This window comes from Agelaius phoeniceus, chromosome 8 (assembly GCF_051311805.1).
Source record: "Agelaius phoeniceus isolate bAgePho1 chromosome 8, bAgePho1.hap1, whole genome shotgun sequence".
NCBI lineage: Eukaryota > Metazoa > Chordata > Aves > Passeriformes > Icteridae > Agelaius > Agelaius phoeniceus.
In genome coordinates, this window is record NC_135272.1 from 4,114,797 (window position 1) to 4,136,179 (window position 21,383).

Here is a 21,383-nt window from a genome sequence, read left to right on the forward strand (position 1 = left end):
GGAAACCCGGCCATCTCTGAGAACAAAGAATTCATCTTGGCCCTAGCGGCACAGCTCCCTGCCGGCAGCGCTGCCGGCGCTGTGGCCACACGGGCTGCTGGCCCGGCAGGGCTCAGCCCGGGCCCTTGCCGCACGCTGCCGCCCCAGGGCACGGCTGCCAGAGGGCGGCAGCAGCAATGCCCAGGCCGGGCGGGGCTCCACGGCGCCGGGCCCGGCCGGCGCTGCCGGGGCAACAGGCGGGGCTGGGGCCGAGCTGCGGCGGGCCGGGCCGGGGAGGGAGCCCGGGCTCGTGGCTCACCCATGAACCTGATGGCCGCCGCTCGCAGGGCCTCCTGTGGGCTCCGCAGGTAGCGCAGGGCCCGGCGCAGGTGCTCGGCCGCTCTGCTCCTGTCCTCTGCCAGCTGCAGAGAGCGGCAGGAGGGAAGGGTTGGCGTGGGCTCAGCCCCTGGGCCGGGCGCTGCCTGCGCCCAGCCCTGGCCTCCCCTGGCCGCACAGGCCTGAGGCGCGGCCAGCAGCCGCTGGCCAAGGGCTCCCGAGGGCAGGGGGCAGAGAGCCGGCTGCTGCCCGGGGAGCCGCGGTGCCGGCCCGCAGCCCCGCCGGGCCGGGGCTCCATGGGCACCCGGCTGGGGCCCACGAGAGCCTGGAGAAGAGCCCCCGCGGCCTCTGGCTGCAGCAGCGGGCAGGGGCACAGCTGCCTGGCCCCGCACACTGAGCACCGCCCTCAGGGGCCTTCTCCGGGCTGAGCCTGGGCCTTCCAGGCCCTCCTTACCAGGCACTCATCGACCCTCAAGGGTGGCTGCTTCTTCAACAGCTGTACAAGCTTCCTCCTCTTCAGGAACTCAGCCACACGAATCAGCGTTTCCCGAGAGGCCTGCAGAGCAGCAGAGACCCAGAGATGGCCCCACAGCCCAGAGCACAGGATCCACATCCCTGTGCCAAGGCCTGGAGGAGGCATCAGCCCGTGAGGCACCAGGGCAGGAGGCAGCCAAGCCCCCTCCCAGAGATCCACCAGCATCACAGGAAACCTCACCTTTGCCACGTCCCAGTTCTTATCATGACAGTAAATTAAAAGTTCATACAGGCTCTTGCTCACAATTGTCTTCAAGGGCTTTTTGCCCTCATCCACTACCAATTCTATCACCTTGTTGAAGAGTTGAATGGAGAGCACCTGCACATGGCTGTTGTCCTAGAGGAAACAAAAGACCTACATCAATTGCTCCAGTCCCAGCTGGGCAAAGGCCTGAAAATCCAGAGGGCACAAAGTTTCTGGGAAACACCTGATGCCTGCGGCTCAGGATGCAGAAGCTTACGTGGTCAAAGAGCAGCAGTAGTGCCTCAGCCAGCTTTGGGGCAGTGGTGCTGGATACCAGGATGCCTTTGTGCTGGAGCACATTCGTGAACACAGAGAGGGTCATGCAGACCACCTCTCCTTCTGCATCATCCAGCAGCTCCAGAAGGCTTGGAGACAGACAGCACATTCTCCTGGCCTGTGTGGAACACAAGGCTGTGCTGGGAAGCCAGGGACGGCTGCACCGCCAACACCAGCCTGGCACTGCAAGCCCACCCTGCTGCTGCAAGGCCCACAGGCCAAAGGCCTGAGGCAAAGCACTGGGGCAGGTGAGGCAGGAGAGCTGGGAGCAGCTGCCTCAGCTCCTGAAGCCCTGCCAGCCCAAGGGGCTGCTTTCCCCAGTGCAGCTTTGGCCATGGCCCCCTTCTCACCATCAAGAGATCCTTGCTGAGCACCATGAGGCCTCTGAGGGCCAGGCAATGCCTCTCCCTGCACTTGCTGTGCAGGAACCTCAACAAGACCTTCAGGACACTGCCACCACATTTCCTCAAGTCCAGGCACTTGAGGACCTGCAAGGCACAGGGCAGTGACAGGGGAGCCGGCCAGCAGGAGCCTGGAGCCACACAGAGCCGGGCCCAGGCAGCAGCAGCAGCAGCAGCAGCAGCAGCAGCACAGGGCACGGGCACCGTCCTGGCAGCTGTGGCTGTGAGAGGGCAGAGAGCTGGGAGGCAGCGCTGGCCTTGAGGCTCACCTCCACAAAGAATGCCAGGAAGGGCAGATCCCAGTATGGGTCCTGCCTGCTGAGCTGCCTGAGCAAGTGGAGTGCGATGCGAGAACACAAAGGGACCAAGGTACAGCGCATCTCCCTGGCAGGGGGAAAAAGGCACCAAGACCCTGAGGTGGGGAGGCAAACCTTTCCCAGGACTGACTCAGAGAGGTCTGGTTTTTCTGCAGCATCCCTGGAGGGCATGTGGGTGCTCTGGCAGGCGGCCACTTCTGGACACCCTCCTCTCCCAGCCTTTTCCAGTCTCCTTGGCCATCCCTCAGTGACGAGGCTCTCTGGCCCATGACCACAGGGACTGAGTGGGGCACAGGGCACAAATGCCGGGGGCAATGGGGACAAGGGGGTCTCACCTGGCCAGCAGACCCATGGCATAGTGCTGGGTGTGAGCACAGAGCAGCGTGTCCCAGCCACACTTGCGCTCCATAGACATCACCTCATTGTCACAGCGCAGTAGGTAGAGCAGAGCCTTCATGGCCTGCACTGCAAACCTGTGTGCAGAGCAAAGCCCAGGTCACACTGGGAGCACTGGCACTGGCCACAAGGGCATGGGAAGGCCAGGAGGACTGGGACCTGTTGTAATTGCTGGGAAGGCGGTGTTCCTCCTGGCATGCTCTCCAGAAATTTCCAGCTTCCACTGGTGGCATCTGCTGTGTGGCGATGACAACATGGAAGAGCAGTGCCACAAACAGGCGGGAGGAATAAAGGATCATGGCCTCGTGGCACTCGGGCACCTGGAGAATCACCCAGAGTGCCAGAGTTGCCTGCAAAAGAAGCAGCCCAAGACAGCGCTCAGTGCCGAGGTGTCCATGGGGCAGGGCCCAAGGGCAGATGCAGGAGGAGCAGTGGGCCTGGTGCCCCCTGAGCCTGCCCCTAGCCCAGGGTTCAGCCCAGCGCCTGAGGCATAGAGAGGACAGAGAGCTGCTAGCGAGGTGACTGAGGGGTAAGCAGAGGCCAAATCCAGAAACTCACAGCCAGGGCAAAAACGTCCCTGTCGTCCCCATCAGAGGTGCGTGTGCTGTGCAGTGGCCAATCCTCCATCACGCAGAGCAGTGTTGGCAGCACTTTCTCCACTGCTGGTCCCGATGACCCTATGGTTCTCCACATCATTGCAGCAGCTCTGTAGGATCAGAGCTCTGTGTCAGGGGCATCTCAGTCCCAGTACCATGCCCTGTGCAGCTGTGGGGGCCCAGGTGACAGAGCCCCAGTGCCCTGAGGGGCAGGGAGGGAGCATTGGCAGCAGGCTCGGGAAACAGAGGGGCCCCAGGGTCCTGGACCTCTCTGCCTGTCTGGCAGAGCCCATAGCACAGGCTGTGCAGGGCCATGGGCCCCAAAGGCTGGTGAGCCCTGAGCTGTGCAGGCACGTGGGCCCCGTACCTGTCACACGTTGGGGCACAGCGCAGGAGGGTCAGCACCACGTCAGCAGGGTGTTCTTCAGCCAGCCTCACTATGTCACTTTGCAGCCTGGCATCCACAGTGCCATGGGACACCAGCCTCTGGTGAATGCTCCTTACAATGGCTGGCACCTGGAGGAGGCATGGGGGAGATTTTGAGTGCTGTCCAGCAATTTCCCCAGCTTCCCCCAAGAAGTGCTTCCCTTCCGGTCACACTGTGCTGGACTCAAAGGCTGAGGCGGCCCAGGGACCATGGCTTTAGGGGACACGATCCTGGCAGGCCTCCAGGCCTGGCCTCGGGTTGCTTACCTGCTGCTGAGGATAAATAGCACTCTGCTTGAAAAAATCCTCAGTGGGAGCATGAATCCCAGTGGGAGCTGGCCTGGTGCCAGTGTTTGTGATGCCCTGAGTCATTCTGGTGTCAGTGTTTCTGATGGCCATGTTCCCAGTCATTGCCATGTGAACAGCCTTCACCCTTTGATAATTCATTGCATTATTTCCTGAGTGTGCTGTCCATTCTGGGCCAGCATGAGGCTTTGCCTGGAACTGGGTCAGCCCTGAGTCAGGCTGGGCTGGGCCCTCAGCTGCTGAGGTGCTGGTCTCTCTGCGCTGAATGCGCAGGAACTTCCGGAACCTCTGCAGGAGAACAAAGGACAGGGAAGGCAGGGACATTGCATGGCATGCTCCAAGCATGGTGCTGGGCTGAGCAGGGACAGCAGGCCCAGCCCAGGTGGGGGTGGCTGCAGGTACCTTCAGGGTTTGGCGGAAGCGGCCAGGGCCGGGTTCCTGCTCTTGTGTCTTGTCCAGGGCTGCATCTGGCAAAGACCGAGCGCAGCCAGAGCTGAGGGGCTGTGGGAGAGGCCGGAGAACACAGCCCAGCCCTGCGCTCCCCAGGCTGGGAGAGCCCCGGGATGGTCCAGGGGATGGAGCACGGCCACTGCGTGGTGTCTGCCCAGCCCCTGTTCCATCCTGTCCATGGGCATGTCCCCAGGGATGGGATGGGATGGGATGGGATGGGGCCAAGCTGGCTGTAGCCATCAGCCCTGTGGCCTAGCTCTGCTACTCACCATCCTTCAGTGTCTGGATCTGTTCCAGATCTTCAGGCTGTTGTGCTTGGGCGGCTCTAGGGTAATTCTTTTTTTTCCCCCTGAACACTTTAAAAGGGCTGAGAAATCTGTCCGCCATTCCACCACCCAGCCTTGACGGCACCTTCTAGAAAGATGCCTCAGGATATTGCCAAGTCAACAATTGCAGTTGTGCCTTCGAGGCACCTGTGACAGGGAAGCCTCAGGAAGGCTGCAGGAAAGGAAGTCCTGCACTTTGGTCTTTAGGGCTCCTGCCACAATGACAGGAGACTCCTCATTAACAATTTAGGTGACCAGATCCCACGGTCTGGACTTGATGGCACTGACACTGAATGGGAGATGCCTTGGAAAAGTTCTGAGTCACCAAGTCCCGCAGTCCGGCCTCGCAGTCAGCTGCAGTAACAACGCCTCGGAAAAGCTCCAGGTGGGACATGAACGAGTGCGCTGTGCGGGGGCTCCTCACAGCACTGCTCTGTCCTGTCCTGTCATGTGCTCCGAGCAGCCGGGCAAGCTTCTATTTCCCACGTGTCACAAAGGGCCCTTGGACACCGGGTTCCGTTCCATGGCACGGTGACCGTGCTGCAGCGTGCCACCCAGGGCCCTTGCACACACTGCCGCCTGCCCTGGGGCCGCCCCCAGCCCAGCCAAAGTGGCCCAGGCTGGAAGGAATGCCTGGCCCCAGGTGTCTAAGGCAGCCCCACAGGATCTTTAGGAAGGGCTCAGAGCATCAGCAAACGCTGCCCTGCTCTGCGGGCTCAGGGCAGCAGAAGGAGCCCCCAGGGCTGCCGACGCAGCCACGCTGGGAAGGGCACGGGGCCTTCCAGGGAAGCTGGCACGGCCTCCTTGGGACACGTCCCGGCCCGTGGCCATCCTAAACCCGCAGGTGTGACATGCACAAGGAACGTGTGGGCCCGGGCACGAATGCTGCTCTGAGCCCTGGGGCCCGGGCAGCGCTGACAGCAGCAGCTGTGGCAGAGTCCCTGCCCAAGCAGAGCTGCCACCCCCCGAGCCCTGGCAGCGCTGGTGCCCGTCTCCTGCCCCAGAGACCTGTGCCCCCGGGGGGCTTCTGTGCCACAGGGAGCCAAAGCCCACCTGCATTGGGGGCTGATGGCCAGAGCACCTGGAGCAACTGCTGCCAACACTTGGTCTCTGTCCAAAGCTCTTACTCCGTGCTGGAATTATTTTCTCATTGAAGTCATTTGCCGCAGGACAAAAACATCTTTACCTTGAAAACACAGAAGAATCTGGCATTAAAGAATCCTCGCTTCAGGAAAGCTTTACCTCTCATTGCTCAACTCGCTCGAGTAGTTCAAAAAAACTGCACACTTCCCAAATTAATTGAGATGCCCTAAGAACATTGTGAGAAACAAGGCTCACTTTTAAAATTTCAAAGGTTTATTACACCTTAACAAAAATACAACAAAGAGCGATTAAGGAAAAATTACAAGACTGCGAGTCTCCATCAAAAGCCACGTGCTCATCTACAAAATGGATGCTCTGCCTTTTATACCCTTAGCCCCTCTCAAAGTTTTGTCAGTCAACTCTTTCCCTGCCATCCAATGGTGGAAGTCACTTTCTTACACCTTGACTGGAGGTCAGGTGTTGCCATGCTCTGCCTCCTGGTAACAAGCTCTCCCTCCTCTAAATGCCCCACTAGTGACAGCAATAAGGGGGGAAGGGAAAGAGTACTATGGAGAGAACATGCAAAAATAACATAACTGTACAGCTATAAAAATTCTCTTACCGTACACATAATATTCATCTCTTAATTGTGAGAGCCAACTATCTCCTCATTCATTTAAAGCAACGTGAAAGGTTTTCAAGGTTGCTTCCAACTCAAAGCAGTAACTCATTTGCCTTAATGAGTTACCAACCACTGAGAGTCACTTTAGAAAACGTAACACAGAAGCAAAAAAAATGGCCATCCATTGGTTTGCAAATGTTTTTCTGTGAAGGGATGATAATACCATAATTCTAAAGGAATAAAAGCCCTCATGGAATGAAAGTCCAGTCAGTGTTACAAAAGGAAACTGAACAAATGAGTAGATTCCAAAAAGGTCAGTCCTCCCCCGGTAGAGATAACTTAGTGGCCAATAAAGTACAGCTCTGCCTTCTTGTTCCCTGCGGGAGAATCACGACCTGGGGGCCACGTTTGGACACTTTGGCAGGACAGGGACTGGCTGTGGTATAAGGTGTGTAATAAAGAGAGTGAGAACAAGGAGGAAAGAAAATCCAGGAAATGCAGATTGTTGGTGGAAGATTAGGATTTTCTTTGAAGGATTTTGTTTGGTTCACTGGAAAGACGAATGGCTTTGAGCTGCAGAAAATGAGTATCCACCGGCACTATCAGGGAGGACTAGAGGAAGGGCAGAATATGTCCCTGGATGAACTGCTTAGAAAGATACAGCAAGTGTATGTAAAAAGGGATGCTGAAAAGGAGAAAGCAAGGACAAAGGTGATGGCAGAATTTTTACAGCCCCCGAGGGCCCCAGGACCCAAGTGGTTCCCCATAATAGAAGGGACAGGGTCGGCTACAAGGAAGTGGCAGAAGCATTCCCTCCTCAGCAGGGGAGAGCCAAGCCAAACAGCAGCTGGGAAAGAATCAGTGTGCTATCTGCTGGGCAGAGGGACACAGGAAGTGGGAATGTTCTCAAAAACAGCTGGACCCTCAGGAGGAGGAAGTCCAGGGGATAATGGAGATGGATTATTAGATGTGTCAGGGGCTCCCATTGTAGCAGGGACACACCACACCAGAGCCCTTGTTAACTTTTAAAGTGGGTTCAGATGGAGAGGAGGTGTGTCTCCTAGTAAAGACAGGGGCCTCTCCATCCACCTGAAATTTTCTCCCTAAGGTGGGAGAATTGTCAAAAATATCTTCAATTATTCAAGGGGTTGTGGGAATTGTAGTTTATTTGGTAGGCTTGGAAGTTTGAAAGCATCTTTCTCTGAAGGAATTGTGGATATTGTGGTCAATGGGTTTAGGGATTTAATTCCTTTGTCTATGTGGGGTTTTGTGCAGAGCTGACAAGCTCCTGTTTGGAGGGGACCCATGCCCCTGTGCTTTTTGTGTTTTGTTGTTAAAAGCCAGAATTGGCAGGTTTCAGTCCTGAAACCAATTCTGCAACTCCACCAGTCTGTGGCTTGTTGTGGAGAACTAGAATTGGCAGTTTTAGTCCTGAGGCCAATTCTGTAGCGGCTGCCTTGTGGAGATGGTGTTGTCCCTATACAAGCCTAGGTATTTATCATGCAGCTTCCTCTGTGGGGGCTATAGGAAAACTTCAGGGGAAAATATTTTGTTATTCTTCCTCAGTTAATTTAGTAGTTGCCTCCCTACACTTGGGGTGGACTTGATGAAAAAAAAAAAAGGATAAGGGGAAATTGGCTACTGAAAAGATGATTGGTTATTAAAAAAGTGATTGGTTGTTAAGAAAGGCTCTAGGCAGTGGCATTGCTTGCTGCAGAACTTGATCATGTCCAAAAGGCAAGTCAGTGGAATAAAAGGAGCAAGCTGCTAAGGTGAACTGCTCCAGGATGAGAAGCAAAAGCCTGCTAAAACCCTGAAATAAAAGCAACTCAGATGCTTAATTCACGGACTGCAGCTCTTGCAAAACATTTTAAAAGAAGTCTCACTCCCTCCGCTGAACAATCTATTGGAGGAAACCCCACTGAACTCCTGTGGGAAACAACAAAAGGTGGAGGAGGGTGGGGAAGAACACATCCCTCTCCCCACTCCAGGCACATTAACGTTACAAAAGCTAACCCTATAATAAATAACCCTGCATTTACTGCCAACTCTGAACCTGGAGATGTCTCGTTCACTGATACTTCAGCCAAAAACATTGATGGTAAAAGTATAGAGCTGTTACACCCCAGGTTGCAGCTTAGCTTATTGAGTTTCTTATCAGTTGACCAGAGTGTTTTGTTACTTTTGACATGTAGGGGTCATGCCAGGTCTGGATGGTTTTGTTTAAGCCTCAGCTGGCACTGGGAACACTGTGTGGGCACTGGGAACTGAGAATACTGTTCCACATCTTTCAGGGCAATTGCCAGCCTCAGGTTTGTGCTGCAAAAAACAATTTCCATTGTGCCCTATTTCACAATGTAACCATTGATCAAATTGTGTGCTGTGGATCAATTTTTATCTTTCTGACTTTTGTCAGCTGCTCCACTTGATCATTCTATGATATTTGTAAAATCTGATAGTCCGCATGAGTTTTAACCAATCCTAGATGGATTTGTTAAGATTGAGTTTGTAAAAACAACCATTCAAATCCTCCCTTTGCCAAACCTCTTTTCCATTCACTTGCCAATGAACATTTCCCCTGACAAAATCACCGTGTGGCACCGACTGGGCCAGGGCTCCATGGGCACCCGGCTCGGGCCCACAGGAGCCTGGAGCAGAGCCCGCGTGGCCCAGGGAATAGAACGGCTTGGGTAGGGGCACAGCTTTTTATTGAGTGTAGGAAATGTTTCAGTCTGCTAAAACTTCAGGAATTGCAAGTTCAGTTTCTAAGGCTGCCTTCTCAGAATAGTTTACATTAGAAAGCTTACATTACTCTTTAGTATCATATATCCTTAAAGGAGACCAAAAAAAATAATCTGTGCAGAATGACTGAGGAATGACTGTTATTTTCTTAAGCTAATGTACAGTACCCAGTGCAAAGGGCTGCAAGTGTTGAAGGTCAGGATATTGCCAGTACCTAGACATTAATAACTTATGTTAATATTAAGACTACAAGACAGCCATGTCTACCCCCAGCTACTACTTACAAGAGAGTGACATGTTTTTATAGGGGCAGGTGGGAGAACACGATTGGGATTTCCTCGCTAACAAATTTTCAATCCAAAGTACTAAGATAAATTCAAGAGCCAGAAGCACATAGTCACATAAAAAATAGAGAGATACAATTAGGAGCAGCCACAGTCTTAATCTGCCATTAGGTATCTACTGCAGGCCCTAAATTCCAGTCAGGAAACTTATGTGAGTTGTGTTTTATATGATGGTTTCACTTCCTCATCTCGTACAGCAATAGAATTGTGTGCATTGTAACTTCCCAAGAGCACAGAGAGTGCTCATCATGGCCTTTCTCAGCAGGAAATGTGGGCACATATTTAAGAAAAAACTGATGTGAATGTGTAACAGACTACATCTATAGAGATGAACTACCTACAGTTTGCAATTCCAAAAGAAAAAAAATTAAACACATCAGGGAAAATAAAAAGCAAGGCCAAAAGCAGAGTGCCTTTGAGCTAAAAGCAACTATTAACTTCCTTTTTCTATACAAGGCTTGACACCAATCATGATAGATTCACCAAAAACTTTTCCATCTTTGCTTAAGGCTTTCCGGGCTTGAAGCTTAGACTGATATCGAATATGCATCCAGTTTCCTGTGTTGGACATCTGAATGAGATCAAGTGAAAATTGTGAAATGTAGTTTTTTAAATGCTTAATTCACAATGTTTTCTGACATAAGTGTCAAACTAAGACATACCACATGCTTGAATATGTTTCCATACTGAGCAAACTGTAGTAGAATCTAGGAAGCTGATGCTTGAGGAAATCTGAAAGACAGAATTGAGTGTAACCACTTAAACCACTCATAAAATTGAGTGGTTTAAGAATTCAGGTGTTAAGATCCAACCCTATGAAGCATTTACAGAAATGCAGAAGAGAGCACTGTAATATCAGAAGCAGTGACTTGAGAAATACCACCTTCTAGGCACTTTAGCACACACCCCAACAGCAGAATGGTGCTTTTCTAACTAGAAAAAATCATGTGTAGCTCAGTTTAAATGGCTAACTGAAATGTATGTGTTTGCTTGCTTTAACCATAGCTGTACTTGCAGCACATACCAAAGCCAGACAACATCAATGCCCCCAAGTATTTTTCTCGTATGCTCTAAAGACTTCCCCCAGGTTTTTCCAATACTTTGGAAATCAACTTACCCAAATACAGTTACCCATGTGTCATCAAGTTGATCTTCTGAAGGAAGGGAATCACCTTGAGTATCAAAAGGATCCAGCTGAGCAGGAGATAGAGTAGTCTTCTTAGGCTGCCCAGTACTTGCAGGGCTGAACATGCTTGAAGAAGCTGTTCAATTGAAATGATATTGCTGAACAGATTTCTTTTGCAAGACAGAGGTTTATTAGAAAAGAATAAATTCAGTGTCAAGCATTTCACTTGGATGTGGAAGAGTTTGATGGGGATTTACTCACAGACAGAACAAGTAAGTCAATCATAACTTCACATCTGCAAACACACTAGGAAGTTTTTAGGACTAGCAACCTAGTGTTCTCTTCAACTTCAAAACACCAATAGCTTAATACAGTTGCCAAATAGGAACAGGCCAACACAATAAAGCTTAGCAAGAAGCCACCAGTTCATACACAAGATATCAAACCGTGTGAAGATGGAAGGCAATCCATCAATCTCAGCTTCTTCACTCAATTACAACCACCTCTGTGCTCAGTTCAACACCACATTTGGAACAGGGAACAAGAAAAGCTGCTTGAAACTCAGTCTCAGAAAAAATAATTATTTCCTACTCATACCCACATACCTTTTGAAAAGCTAACAAATACACCACCTCTTCATCAACTAGCAAGGAACTGATGTAGCTTGAACAGGGATGATTTTTCTGTATTAAAGAAAGCAGTAAGAAAAGAGAACAGAAATTTTGACAGGACATCTACCTGCTCCTGGAGTTGATGGCAGAATTCCAGTGGATGGGCTCTGTGATAAAGTAAAGCTGGCCTGTATTAATATACAGAAAGTAACAAATTATTCTTATAGGTATACTGCTCAGATCAAGTGATTTAAACATTCAGGTAATAATATTAATTATTTGCCTTAAGTTATTCTTAACTTTTTAGAGAACAGATATTTGCATGTATATTTAACCAAAGATTACCAAGAGCTATTAATGAAAAGTTATTTGACAGCATATTTGACATATGCTTTGTGAAACAAAGTAGCTTTAAGTATCAATAATCAGAAACCTTCTTAGAATAGTTCAATGCACTACTGCTGCACTGTAATAATTCACACATTCATATGCATCCTGATGGGAAGGATATTAGTATCCTAATTTTATCAGCCCTTTCACTGCCTAAAGGGTTCAGAAATCATGGGAACATAACCTTCCCTTCTACGGAGACTATTACTAGACTTACTTTCCTGCTCAACTATTTAGTGCATAGAAGGAAAGAATACTTTGAGTTTTAGATGGTAGCACTGGTTTTTGGTTTTTTTTTTTTTAACATACGATTTCAACACTCAAACCAATTTTAGTCTACTTTTAGCCTGAATTATGGCATTTCTTAGATTCAAGATCAAACAGCCTGGAGATACCTGTAGACCATAGAACATAGGTTCTCTGTCGCAGACATCTTTCATGAAAAATCCTTTCTTAGGATTTTTCCTTGTGAGAAGCTGCAGTTTCAGCAACCAAAAGTAAACAGTGGTTATCTGCTGCTGTGGAATGCAACAGGTAGACGTGGGATTGGTCTCCTGTGGATGCCTGGATTTACTAACCACTCATGGCAGAGCTGGCTCTTGCTCTCTGTCTGAGACACAGATCTTTGTTATTCATTCTTGTCTATTCTTAGCTTAGCTAGCTTCTGAAGAAACCTTTTCCTTTCTATTTTCTTTTTACTGTAGTCTTAATGTAACATATATCATAAAATGATAAATCAAGCCTTCTGATCATGGAGTCAACATTCTCGTCTCTTCTTCCTCCTGAAAACCCTTGTGACCATGGTCACAACTGGTCACCCCTTGACTGAGGAGGACAATCATCACTTGGTCAGACCACCAGAGGAGCATTGCTACACTGGGTAAACCCCGAATGTGTGGCATTGATGTTTGCTTCACAAGTGACCACAGAAGTGGATTCTAGCCAGGAGCTGAAGAACTGAAGATCCGAATTTGGACAGAGTTCTCAGCAAGGCTGACCACAAAGAGAACCTTCTGAAAAGCCTCCAGGAAGATGTTCAGAAAGCTCAGCAGCACCGTGCAGATAGCCAGAGAGTCCTGGACACTGTCACAAGGTACTGTTGGTTTTTCCCCTCCTAAAGATGAGGCCATTCGCAGTTTGTGGCTGCTCATCTGGAGGACTTCTCCCCTAGAGGATGAGGTTCCATTCTCCCCTTCAGAGGAGAAACTTATTGCCCTCTGGCAAAAATGGGGTGAAGAGGATGGAATTCTCCTGTTGGAGACAGATCTCTATGAGTTTTTTCGATGGGCAAAGCTCTTTGGGTTTTTTACGAATGTGCTATATGCCCTCGATATGTTCGTCTGGGAGTGTATGGGCTCCATTTTCCAATTCTTTTTGGACCGTGGGTTCGGATGCCCCTCGATTTATCCAACCTTTTTGTTGCTCTTTCTAGTCTTGAAACGGAGAGCAGCTGTTTTTCCCTGGATTGCTAACTGCAAGGGGAAAGCCCCGTTCCCCCCAGTTCCAGGGGAAGACCCTTTGGAGGGGGACGCTCTGCTGCTTTCCAGCCCCCCTGAACCACAGCGGGGGGGCGAAGTTTTGCCCGCAGCCAAAGTTTATTTTACTGCGTCTTCGGAGCATGCTCAGACGGAGCCATTTTTTCCCCCCTCCTGTTGCTCTCAGGGGGGATGGGAGTGGGCGGCACCGCCCCGCACAGTGCCGCGAGCGCCGCCCCAACCTGCCCCACACGTGTGGGCGCTTCCCCGCGCGGCCCCTCCCACGGCCGTCCCTCCGGCAGAGCCTGTGGGTGCTCCGGCTGCAGTTCCGCCAGCTTCCCCGCCTGCATCTGAGACCTCAGAAACGCCGCTTCCCATGGCTGCGCTGATGTTGCTGGGCAACAGCGATCCACTGCTCCCCCCGGCCGTCCCGCTGCCTCCCGTGCGGACTCTTCCGCCTTCTGCGACAGCGCTTCCGCGGCCGATGTCAGAGTCCGGCGCAGAAGATGCTGCTGACCCCGTGCCACCCCCACCGCCCCCGCCACCTCCCCAGGTGGCCCCGCTGCCCGCCCCGGCAGTTCTGCCGCCTGCGGGGACTCCGTCCTCTGTGTCTGCGTCAGAGGCTGCCCTGCAGCCAGCGGCAGCTGCAGCGGCGCCTCCTGCATCCAGCGTGACTTCCTCCCCGAGTTTTTCGGGTTGTTCCGGGACTGCCCCTACGGGGGGAGCTGGGACAGGGGAAGAGGGCGTCAGCCTGTCCTTCCGTGGAGGAGGCATGGCCCGACAGCTGGCTGTGGGCGCAGCCCGGCTGCCTGTTTTCAAGATCAGCATTTTTGGCAGGTTGGGGGGTGTTTGGTCCGGGGTTTCCCCCTGGGGGATGCGAATCTCTCTGCCGCCCCTCGCGCGCCCCAGTAGCGAGGGGGAGCTGGGTCCCAAAAGTTCTGCCCCTGGTCCCCAGCCCAGAGGGGGTGGAGGTGGTGCCGTGAGGCAGATGGGAGGAACACCTGGTGCATTTGCATTGCAGAGGCAGAGGACACAGCAGGAAGCGAGCATCGCTTGTCTGCTGTGGGGAAAGGACATCCCCAGACCCGAGACGAAGATTCTCGGGACAGCTTCTGTCTTCCCACTGCCGGCATGCCTCGGTGATTTTGGGGAAAGGAAGCGTTTGGTCACCCCTTCTGCCATTGTACTGGCAGCAGGGTGCGGGTCTGTGCCAATGCGGAGCCTGCCTCGGGGGCTGGGCCTGGGCTGTCTGGCTTGGTTGCTTGGGCCAGGGCCACCTCCCGGCCTCCTGTTGGGTTTGGGGGCTTTGCTTCCCCCTTCTGGTCCTAGGCCACCTTTCAGTGGGCCAGGTCTGGGGTTCCTGATCCTTCCACATGGGCCAGGGCCCCCAAGGGCCTCTCTCTGGCTCCTCTGCTGCTGCTGCTCTTTCCGACAAGACAAAAAAAAAAAAAAAAAAAAAAAAAAAAAAAAAAAAAAAAAAAAAAAAAAAAATTGGTGAAAGAGCTGGCAGCAGCTCAGAGGCATTGAGGAGCCAGGGATTGGCTTCAGCCCAAGTTGGACAATAAAGGGCTGTGGCAAGACATTTCAGAAATTTTCTCGAAATTCTTTGAAGACTGTCAATGGACTTTTAATAACTATTGATGGACTTTTCTGTAGCAAGCCTGTTTCAGGACCAAAAGAAACTTTCAGATATGGCAAAGAGGAACATCTTCAAGCCATGGACTTTTCCTGAAACTCAGCTGCTTGGACTTGAATTTTCTTTGCATTGTTTTTTCATTTTCTTATATTATAAAATTGTTTTAGTGATATGATAGAATTTATGTTCTACGGGTGAAGAAATTCCAAGTGCATTCCACAGGAGCACTTGAGTGGAGTTTGATTGGCAACAGATAACCTGTCAAGTGTTTGTCTTTTTCTTCGGCATGAGTACAGCAGAGAAAATTACAAACACTTTTCCTTTTAATTTAACTAAAAAAAAAAAGGTGACATGTTGCAGACATCTTTCATGAAAAATCCTTTCTTAGGATTTTTCCTTGTGAGAAGCTGCAGTTTCAGCAACCAAAGTAAACAATGGTTATCTGCTGCTGTGGAATGCAACAGGTAGACCCATGATTGGTCTCCTGTACGTGTTTGGATTTCTTGACCACTCATGGCAGAGCTGGCTCTTGATCTTTGTTATTCATTCTTTTCTATTCTTAGCTTAGCTAGCTTCTCAAGAAACCTTTCCTTTCTATTGCTTTTTAGTATAGTCTTAATGTAACATATAAAATAATAAATCAAGCCTTCTGATCATGGAGTCAACATTCTCGTCTCTTCTTCATCCTGAAAACCCTTGTGACCACAGTCACAGGGAGTGCTCCCTGTGTCCAGCTGTCCCTGCAGGATGGCCCCAGGGCAGAGCCCAGCCGGGCTCGCACTGCAGCCCCTGGAGCTTGGGGCAGACAGCGCTCCCAGAGCTGAGGTTCCTGGGGAGCACCCGGAGCTGTGCCTTGCACTCTGTTGCCGTGTGTCACAGTGCAGGCTGGCTTGTGCTGTGTGAATGTACCAGCCCTGGTTTGACTGCCAGGGGCCTCGCCCAGTCACATCTCACCCAGGGCTGCAGCATTTCACTGGCCAGAATCTGACAAGGCATAGAGATCAGAGCAATGAAATTATCCAGGCGGGGTTTTTCAAAGGCCCTTTAGAAGGAAGGGCTTGAGAATAAACGCTCTCTGTTTGCCACATGAACATCGGGGTGAGTGCTCTCTCTGTCTCCAACCCAATTCCCCACCAGCCAACGGTACAGCCACCCACTCCTTCACACATCCCCCTTGTGCCTTCCCACTGCCGTGTCCTGTCAGGGCTTCCCAGTCCCTCATCCCTTCATGGCCCCAGCCCCTCAGGCCCTGCCCCAGCCCGGCCAAGCTGCCCGGCAGCAGCGCCGCAGCCCTGGGAGCTCCAGAGGAGCCCCATCCAGAGGCAGCCGGGAGCCCTCAGCAATGCAGCCAGCAGCAGACGGGCAGGAGGACACGGATGGCGCTTCCTGCCTGGCACAGGGCTTGTGGCCATCTCCAGGCACCGCTCTGGCAGGGATCCCCACAGCTCCAGGCCCTGCCCAGCCGCTCTGTGGGCAGCACAAAGGCTTCAGCAGAACCACCAAAGGCCAAGGGGCTTCTGGCCATTTTCCCTACAACACTGCACGCCTGGGCAGCTGGCCCAGCCCAGGCAACCTTGTCCCCCTCTTCCCCTAAGCCCTGCAGAGCCTGGGTAGCAAAAGAAAGCTCCTGGGAGTCTGGGTATTGTAACAAACTCTATATTGATATACTAAAGAAAAACCAAAAAGAAGAAAAGAACAATCTGAAAGAAATAGAAAATTCCCCCTGGCTCAGGTGGTCCCAGCAGACAGAGCCTCTGGCATCAGCTCTCTGCAGAGCTGCAGCAGCGCAGCCAGCCGAGCCTGGACAGACGAGGCTGAGTCCTCCATGCCCTGCGGAGCTGATCTTGCAGCCTCTGGAAGATGGAATATGGCTCACTCTGCAGTGCCTGGAGGACATCCAATGTTGCAAGTGCCACGTCTGACACGGCACTGCTGGTGTCCTCTGTCAGGTGCTGAAGGGCTGAAAGAGAGAGGGACAGAGCCATGGTCAGATCCCGGATCTGCGGGGAGCCGAGGAGAGCGCCCTGGCAGGGCCATGGCAGCCGGCTCTAGCCATGGGCAGGAGGGAGCAGGGACCAAGGGGACCAGCCCGAAGCTGCTGGCCACGAATCCCCCGGGTGGCCCTGAAATCTCTGTGTGCTCTGCCCACGCCACCCCTGGTGCGCACAGGGAGCAGAGCCCTCGGCAGCTGGGGCAGGGCTTGCAGCTCCCCCGGCAGCCCCCGCTGGCCTCACTCACCGCTGCAGAGGAGCCGGAGCTCTTCCTTCTTCCCCCTCAGGTGCCGCGCAGCCATGCCTGTGAACACAGAGCCTGTCACGGCGCCAGCGGCACAGCTCCCTGCCAGCGGCGCTGCCGGCGCTGTGGCCACACGGGCTGCTGGCCCGGCAGGGCTCAGCCCGGCCCTTGCCGCACGCTGCCGCCCCAGGGCACGGCTGCCAGAGGGCGGCAGCAGCAATGCCCAGGCCGGGCGGGGCTCCACGGCGCCGGGCCCGGCTGGCGCTGCCGGGGCAGCAGGCGGGGCTGGGGCCGAGCTGCGGCGGGCCGGGCCGGGGAGGGAGCCGGGGCTCGTGGCTCACCCATGAACCTGACGGCCGCCTCTTGCAGGGGCTCCTGTGGGCTCCGCAGGTAGCGCAGGGCCTGGCGCAGGTGCTCGGCCGCTCTGCTCCTGTCCTCTGCCAGCTGGAGAGAGCGGTAGGAGGGAAGGCTTGGCGCGGGCTCAGCCCCTGGGCCGGGCGCTGCCTGCACCGCCCTCAGGGGGCTTCTCTGGGCTGAGGCTGGGGCTTGCAGGCCCTCCTTACCAGGCACTCGCTGAACTTCCACAGATTCTGGCTCTTCACCAGTCTTTCAAGATCCCTCCTCTTCAGGAACTTGGCCACACAAAGCAGCGTTTCCTGAGAAGCCTGGAGAGCAGCAGAGACGCGGAGATGGCCCCACAGCCCAGGGCGCAGGACCCGCGTCCCTGTGCCAAGGCCTGCAGGAGGCTGCAGCCCGGCAGGCGCCAGGCCAGGAGGCAGCCGAGCCCCCTGCCAGGGAGATAGCAGCAGCCCACGAGTCCTCACCTGTGCCACAAGCCGATTGCCATCATGGCAGTGGAAGAAGAGGGGCAGCAGGCTCTGGCGCAGGGGTGTCTTCAGGGCCTTTTTTTCCCTTTCCGGTGGAGGAGTCACCAACGTTTGGAAGAGCAGGATGGAGATCAGCTGAACCTGCCAATTGTTCTGGATGGAAGCAAGAAGACAAGAGCTCAGCATTGCGGCTGCACGGGGCTCAGCTTGGCGCAGGCCTGCAAATGGACAGGACACAGTGTGCAGGCAGCAGCCAGTGGCCGTGGCTGGGGGCAGTGAGCCTTACGTGGTCAAAGAGTGGCAGGAGCGCCTCAAGCAGCTGCAGTGTGATGGGGCCGGGCATCAGCGTATCATTGTCCAAGATGATAAAGCTGAGTAGCATGACTGTCATGAAAACTATCTCTCCATCTGCATCCCACAGGAAGTGCACAAGACTTTCAGTCAGGCTCCACATTTTTTTGGTCTGTGCGGAAGACAAGTTTGTGAAATGCCATCCTGCTGCCACAGTGCCCAGAGGCCAAAGGCCTGTCGCCAAGCACTGGAGCAGCTGAACTGGGAGGCAGGAGAGCTGGGAGCAGCTGCCCCAGCGGCCAAAGCCCTGCCAAGCCCAAGCGACTGCATTGCCCAGCTCAGCCTCAGCCCCTGCCCCCTTCTCACCATGAAGGGCTCCTCAATGAGCTCAAGAAGGGCCCTGAGCGCCAGGCGACGCCTCTCTCTGCACTGGCTCTGCAGCTGCCTTGACAAGATTTGCAGGACTCTCTTAGCACCACGTTCACTCAAGTCCAGGAACTGGAGGACCTGAAAGGCACAGGGCAGTGACAGGGGAGCCGGCCGGCAGGAGCCCGGAGCCGCACAGGGCTGGGCCCAGGCAGCAGCACAGGGCACGGGCACCGTCCCAGGCAGCGGCGGCTGTGAGAGGGCAGAGAGCTGGGAGGCAGCTCAGCCAGGCAGCGCTGGCCATCAGGCTCACCTCCACAAGGAAGGCCAGGGCGGGCAGCTGCCAGCGTGGCTCCTGTGTGCTGAGCAGCCGGAGCAGGTAGCGAGCGATCCGGGAGCACGAGGGGACGGAGACACAGCACATCTCCCTGGCAGGAGAAAAAGGAGCCAAGGCTGTGGGCCAGGGGGACAAACCTCCGCCAGGACTGACTCACAGAGCTCTGCTCTTTCCCCAGCATCCTGCAAGAGGCCCTGGGCTATTTGGGAGGCAGCTCTTCTGGGCACCCTCCTCTGCCAGCCTTTTCCAGTCTGCTTGGCCATCCCTCGGTGACAAGGCCCTCTGGCCCACGACTCGGGGACTCTGTGGAGCTCCCTGGGCACACATTTCAGAGGCTGTGGGGAGAAGGGGCTCTCACCTGGCCAGCAGAGCCACGGCATAGTGGTGGGTGTCAGCACATAGCAGCATGTCCCAGCCACAATGGCTTTCCATTGCCACCACCACATCCTCGTGCTGCATTCGGCAGAGCAGGGACTTCAGGGTCTGCACTGCAAACCTGCGTGCACAGCAAAGGCGAGGTCATGCTGGGAGCACTGGCTCCTGGCCAGGGACATGGCAGGGACAGGAGGAGTGGGATGGAGCACCTGTTGGGGCTGGTGGCAAGGCCGTATTCCTCCTGGCATGTCCCCTTCCAGAAGGCATCGACCTCCTCTGGCATATCCAGAGTGCTGAAGAACACTTGGGAGAGCAGATGCACAAAGAGGCGGGGGAAATACACCGTCACCATATGTGGGACACAGGGCACCTGGAGGATCTTCCACATCACCACGGTTGCCTGCAAAGGACAAAGCCCCCCGAGAGAGCGCTCAGTTCCCAGGCGTCCGTGTGGCAGGGCCCGAGCTTGGCAGGGAGAGGCCCGGAGAGACGCAGCGGGAGCACGGGGCCTGCTGGGCCTGGAGCTGCCCCTGGGCCAGGTTTCAGGCCAGTGCCTGCGGCAGGGAGATCCAGTGAGGGAAGGAGGATGGAGAGGCGGCCTTGGGGCCAGCAAAGTCCAGTTAGAGAAACTCACAGCCAGGACAAAGACACCCGTTTTGTCCCCATCGGCGGTGCACGTGCTGTGCTTGGGCCAGCTCCCCAGCACGTGCAGGAGTATCAGCAGCGCTGGCTCTGCAGTCCTGGGCGAGCACATGATGCTCTTCCACATGGTGAAAGCAGCTCTGTGGGGTTAAAGCTCTGTCTCAGGGGGGTCTCAGACACAGCAGCGGGGCCTGGGCAGCAGTGGGGAGCTGAGCTGGCTGCCAGCTCTGCCTCTGCCCAATGCCACTGGCCAGCAGCAGCCAGGCAGCCCAGCCCTGTGGGGACAGGCCCCTGAGGGGCAGCGAGGGAGCATGGCAGCAGGCTCGGGGGCTGACGTGCCAGGGCTGGCAAAGGGAGCAGCCAGAGGGCCCTGGAACTCTCTGTTGGTCAGGCCAGGCTACAACCTGTACAACCTGGGCCAGGCTGTACAGGTTGATGGGCTGGGGAGCCCTGAGCCCCTCTGGGCACGTGGGCCCCATACCTGTCACAGGACGGGGCCACACGCAGGAGCGTCACGACTACGTCAGCAGGCTGTGCTTCTGTCAGATCCAGCAGGCTCCTGTTCAGCCTGTGCTCAGCAAACTGATTGGCCAGGAGCCACTGGTGGATGTATCTGACCATGGCAGGCACCTGGAGAAGGCATGGGGAGACTTGGAAAGCTGCCAGAAGGAGGAATGTCCCCAGCTTCTCCAGACAAGTGCTTCCCTTGCCACCACGCTGCCATGGCCTCCAAGAGTTCCAGTGAGCAGCAGGCATGGCTTGGGCAAGCAAGCAATTCCTGGGAGGATCAAGCCTGGCCACAGGCTGCTTACTTGCTTTGGGTTGGAAAAGCCTTCCTCTACGAGCATATCCAGCAGAGCAGCACTGGTCTTGGTTTTAAAGATGTGCGAATAGGCTCTGAGCCCAGTGCCCATGGTGCTGGTCTCTTCCGCCCGAATTTTCTTGATGAATTTGCAAACCAGCTGTAGGAGAAGGGCAAGAAGCCAGGCATGTTGCAGGCAATGCTCCAAGCACGGTGCCAGCAGGCCCAGCCCAGGTGGGGATGGCTGCAGGTACCTGCGCTGTTCTGCGGAAGAGGCCACGGCTGGATTCCTGCTCTTGTGTGCGCTCCAGGGCTGCACCTGGCAAAGAGCGAGCGCAGCCAGAGCTGAGGGGCTGCGGGAGAGGCCGGAGAACACAGCTCAGCCCTACGCCCCCCAGGCTGGGAGAGCCCCAGGATGCCCCAGGGGATGGAGCACGGCCCCTGCGGGGCCCCGGCCCCTTTTCTGTCCTGTCCATGGGCATGGCCCAGGGGATGGGATGGGATGGGATGGGATGGGATGGGATGGGATGGGATGGGATGGGATGGGATGGGATGGGATGGGATGCAAAGGCGCCAAGCTGGCTGCAGGCACCAAGCCTGTGGCCCAGCTCTGCCACTCACCCTCCTGCAGCAGCTCAATTGGCAGCACCTCTTTGGTCTCCTGTGCTGGGGCAGCTGCAGGGCCTTCTTCCTCCTCTTTCCCCCAGGCCACCTTGGGCGCTCTCGGGGGTCTCTGCTCCATGTTAGTGCCTGGATTTGTGGCTACTTGCAGGAGAGATGCCTCAGAAAAGCTCCGAGTCAGCAAGTCCTGCAGTTGTGCCTGGAAGGCACCTTCAAGACAGAAGCCTGGGCAAGGCTACAGGACAGCAAGTCCTGCACTCTGGTCTCCAGG

At 54.6% G+C, this 21,383-nt stretch overlaps 1 protein-coding gene across 1 annotated transcript in view; it reads right to left on the bottom strand.

Annotated features, from left to right (window-relative positions):
* The window catches only part of LOC143694681 (uncharacterized), a 78,283-nt gene that overhangs the window by 22,228 nt on the left and 34,672 nt on the right, over positions 1-21,383 (bottom strand). The window contains exons 7-8 of the mRNA XM_077182681.1: positions 4,004-4,099; positions 770-871 (exon numbers count right to left, since the gene is read on the bottom strand). Coding sequence (XP_077038796.1) covers positions 770-871; positions 4,004-4,099 — 198 coding nt within the window. The remainder of the gene's footprint in view (positions 1-769; positions 872-4,003; positions 4,100-21,383) is intronic.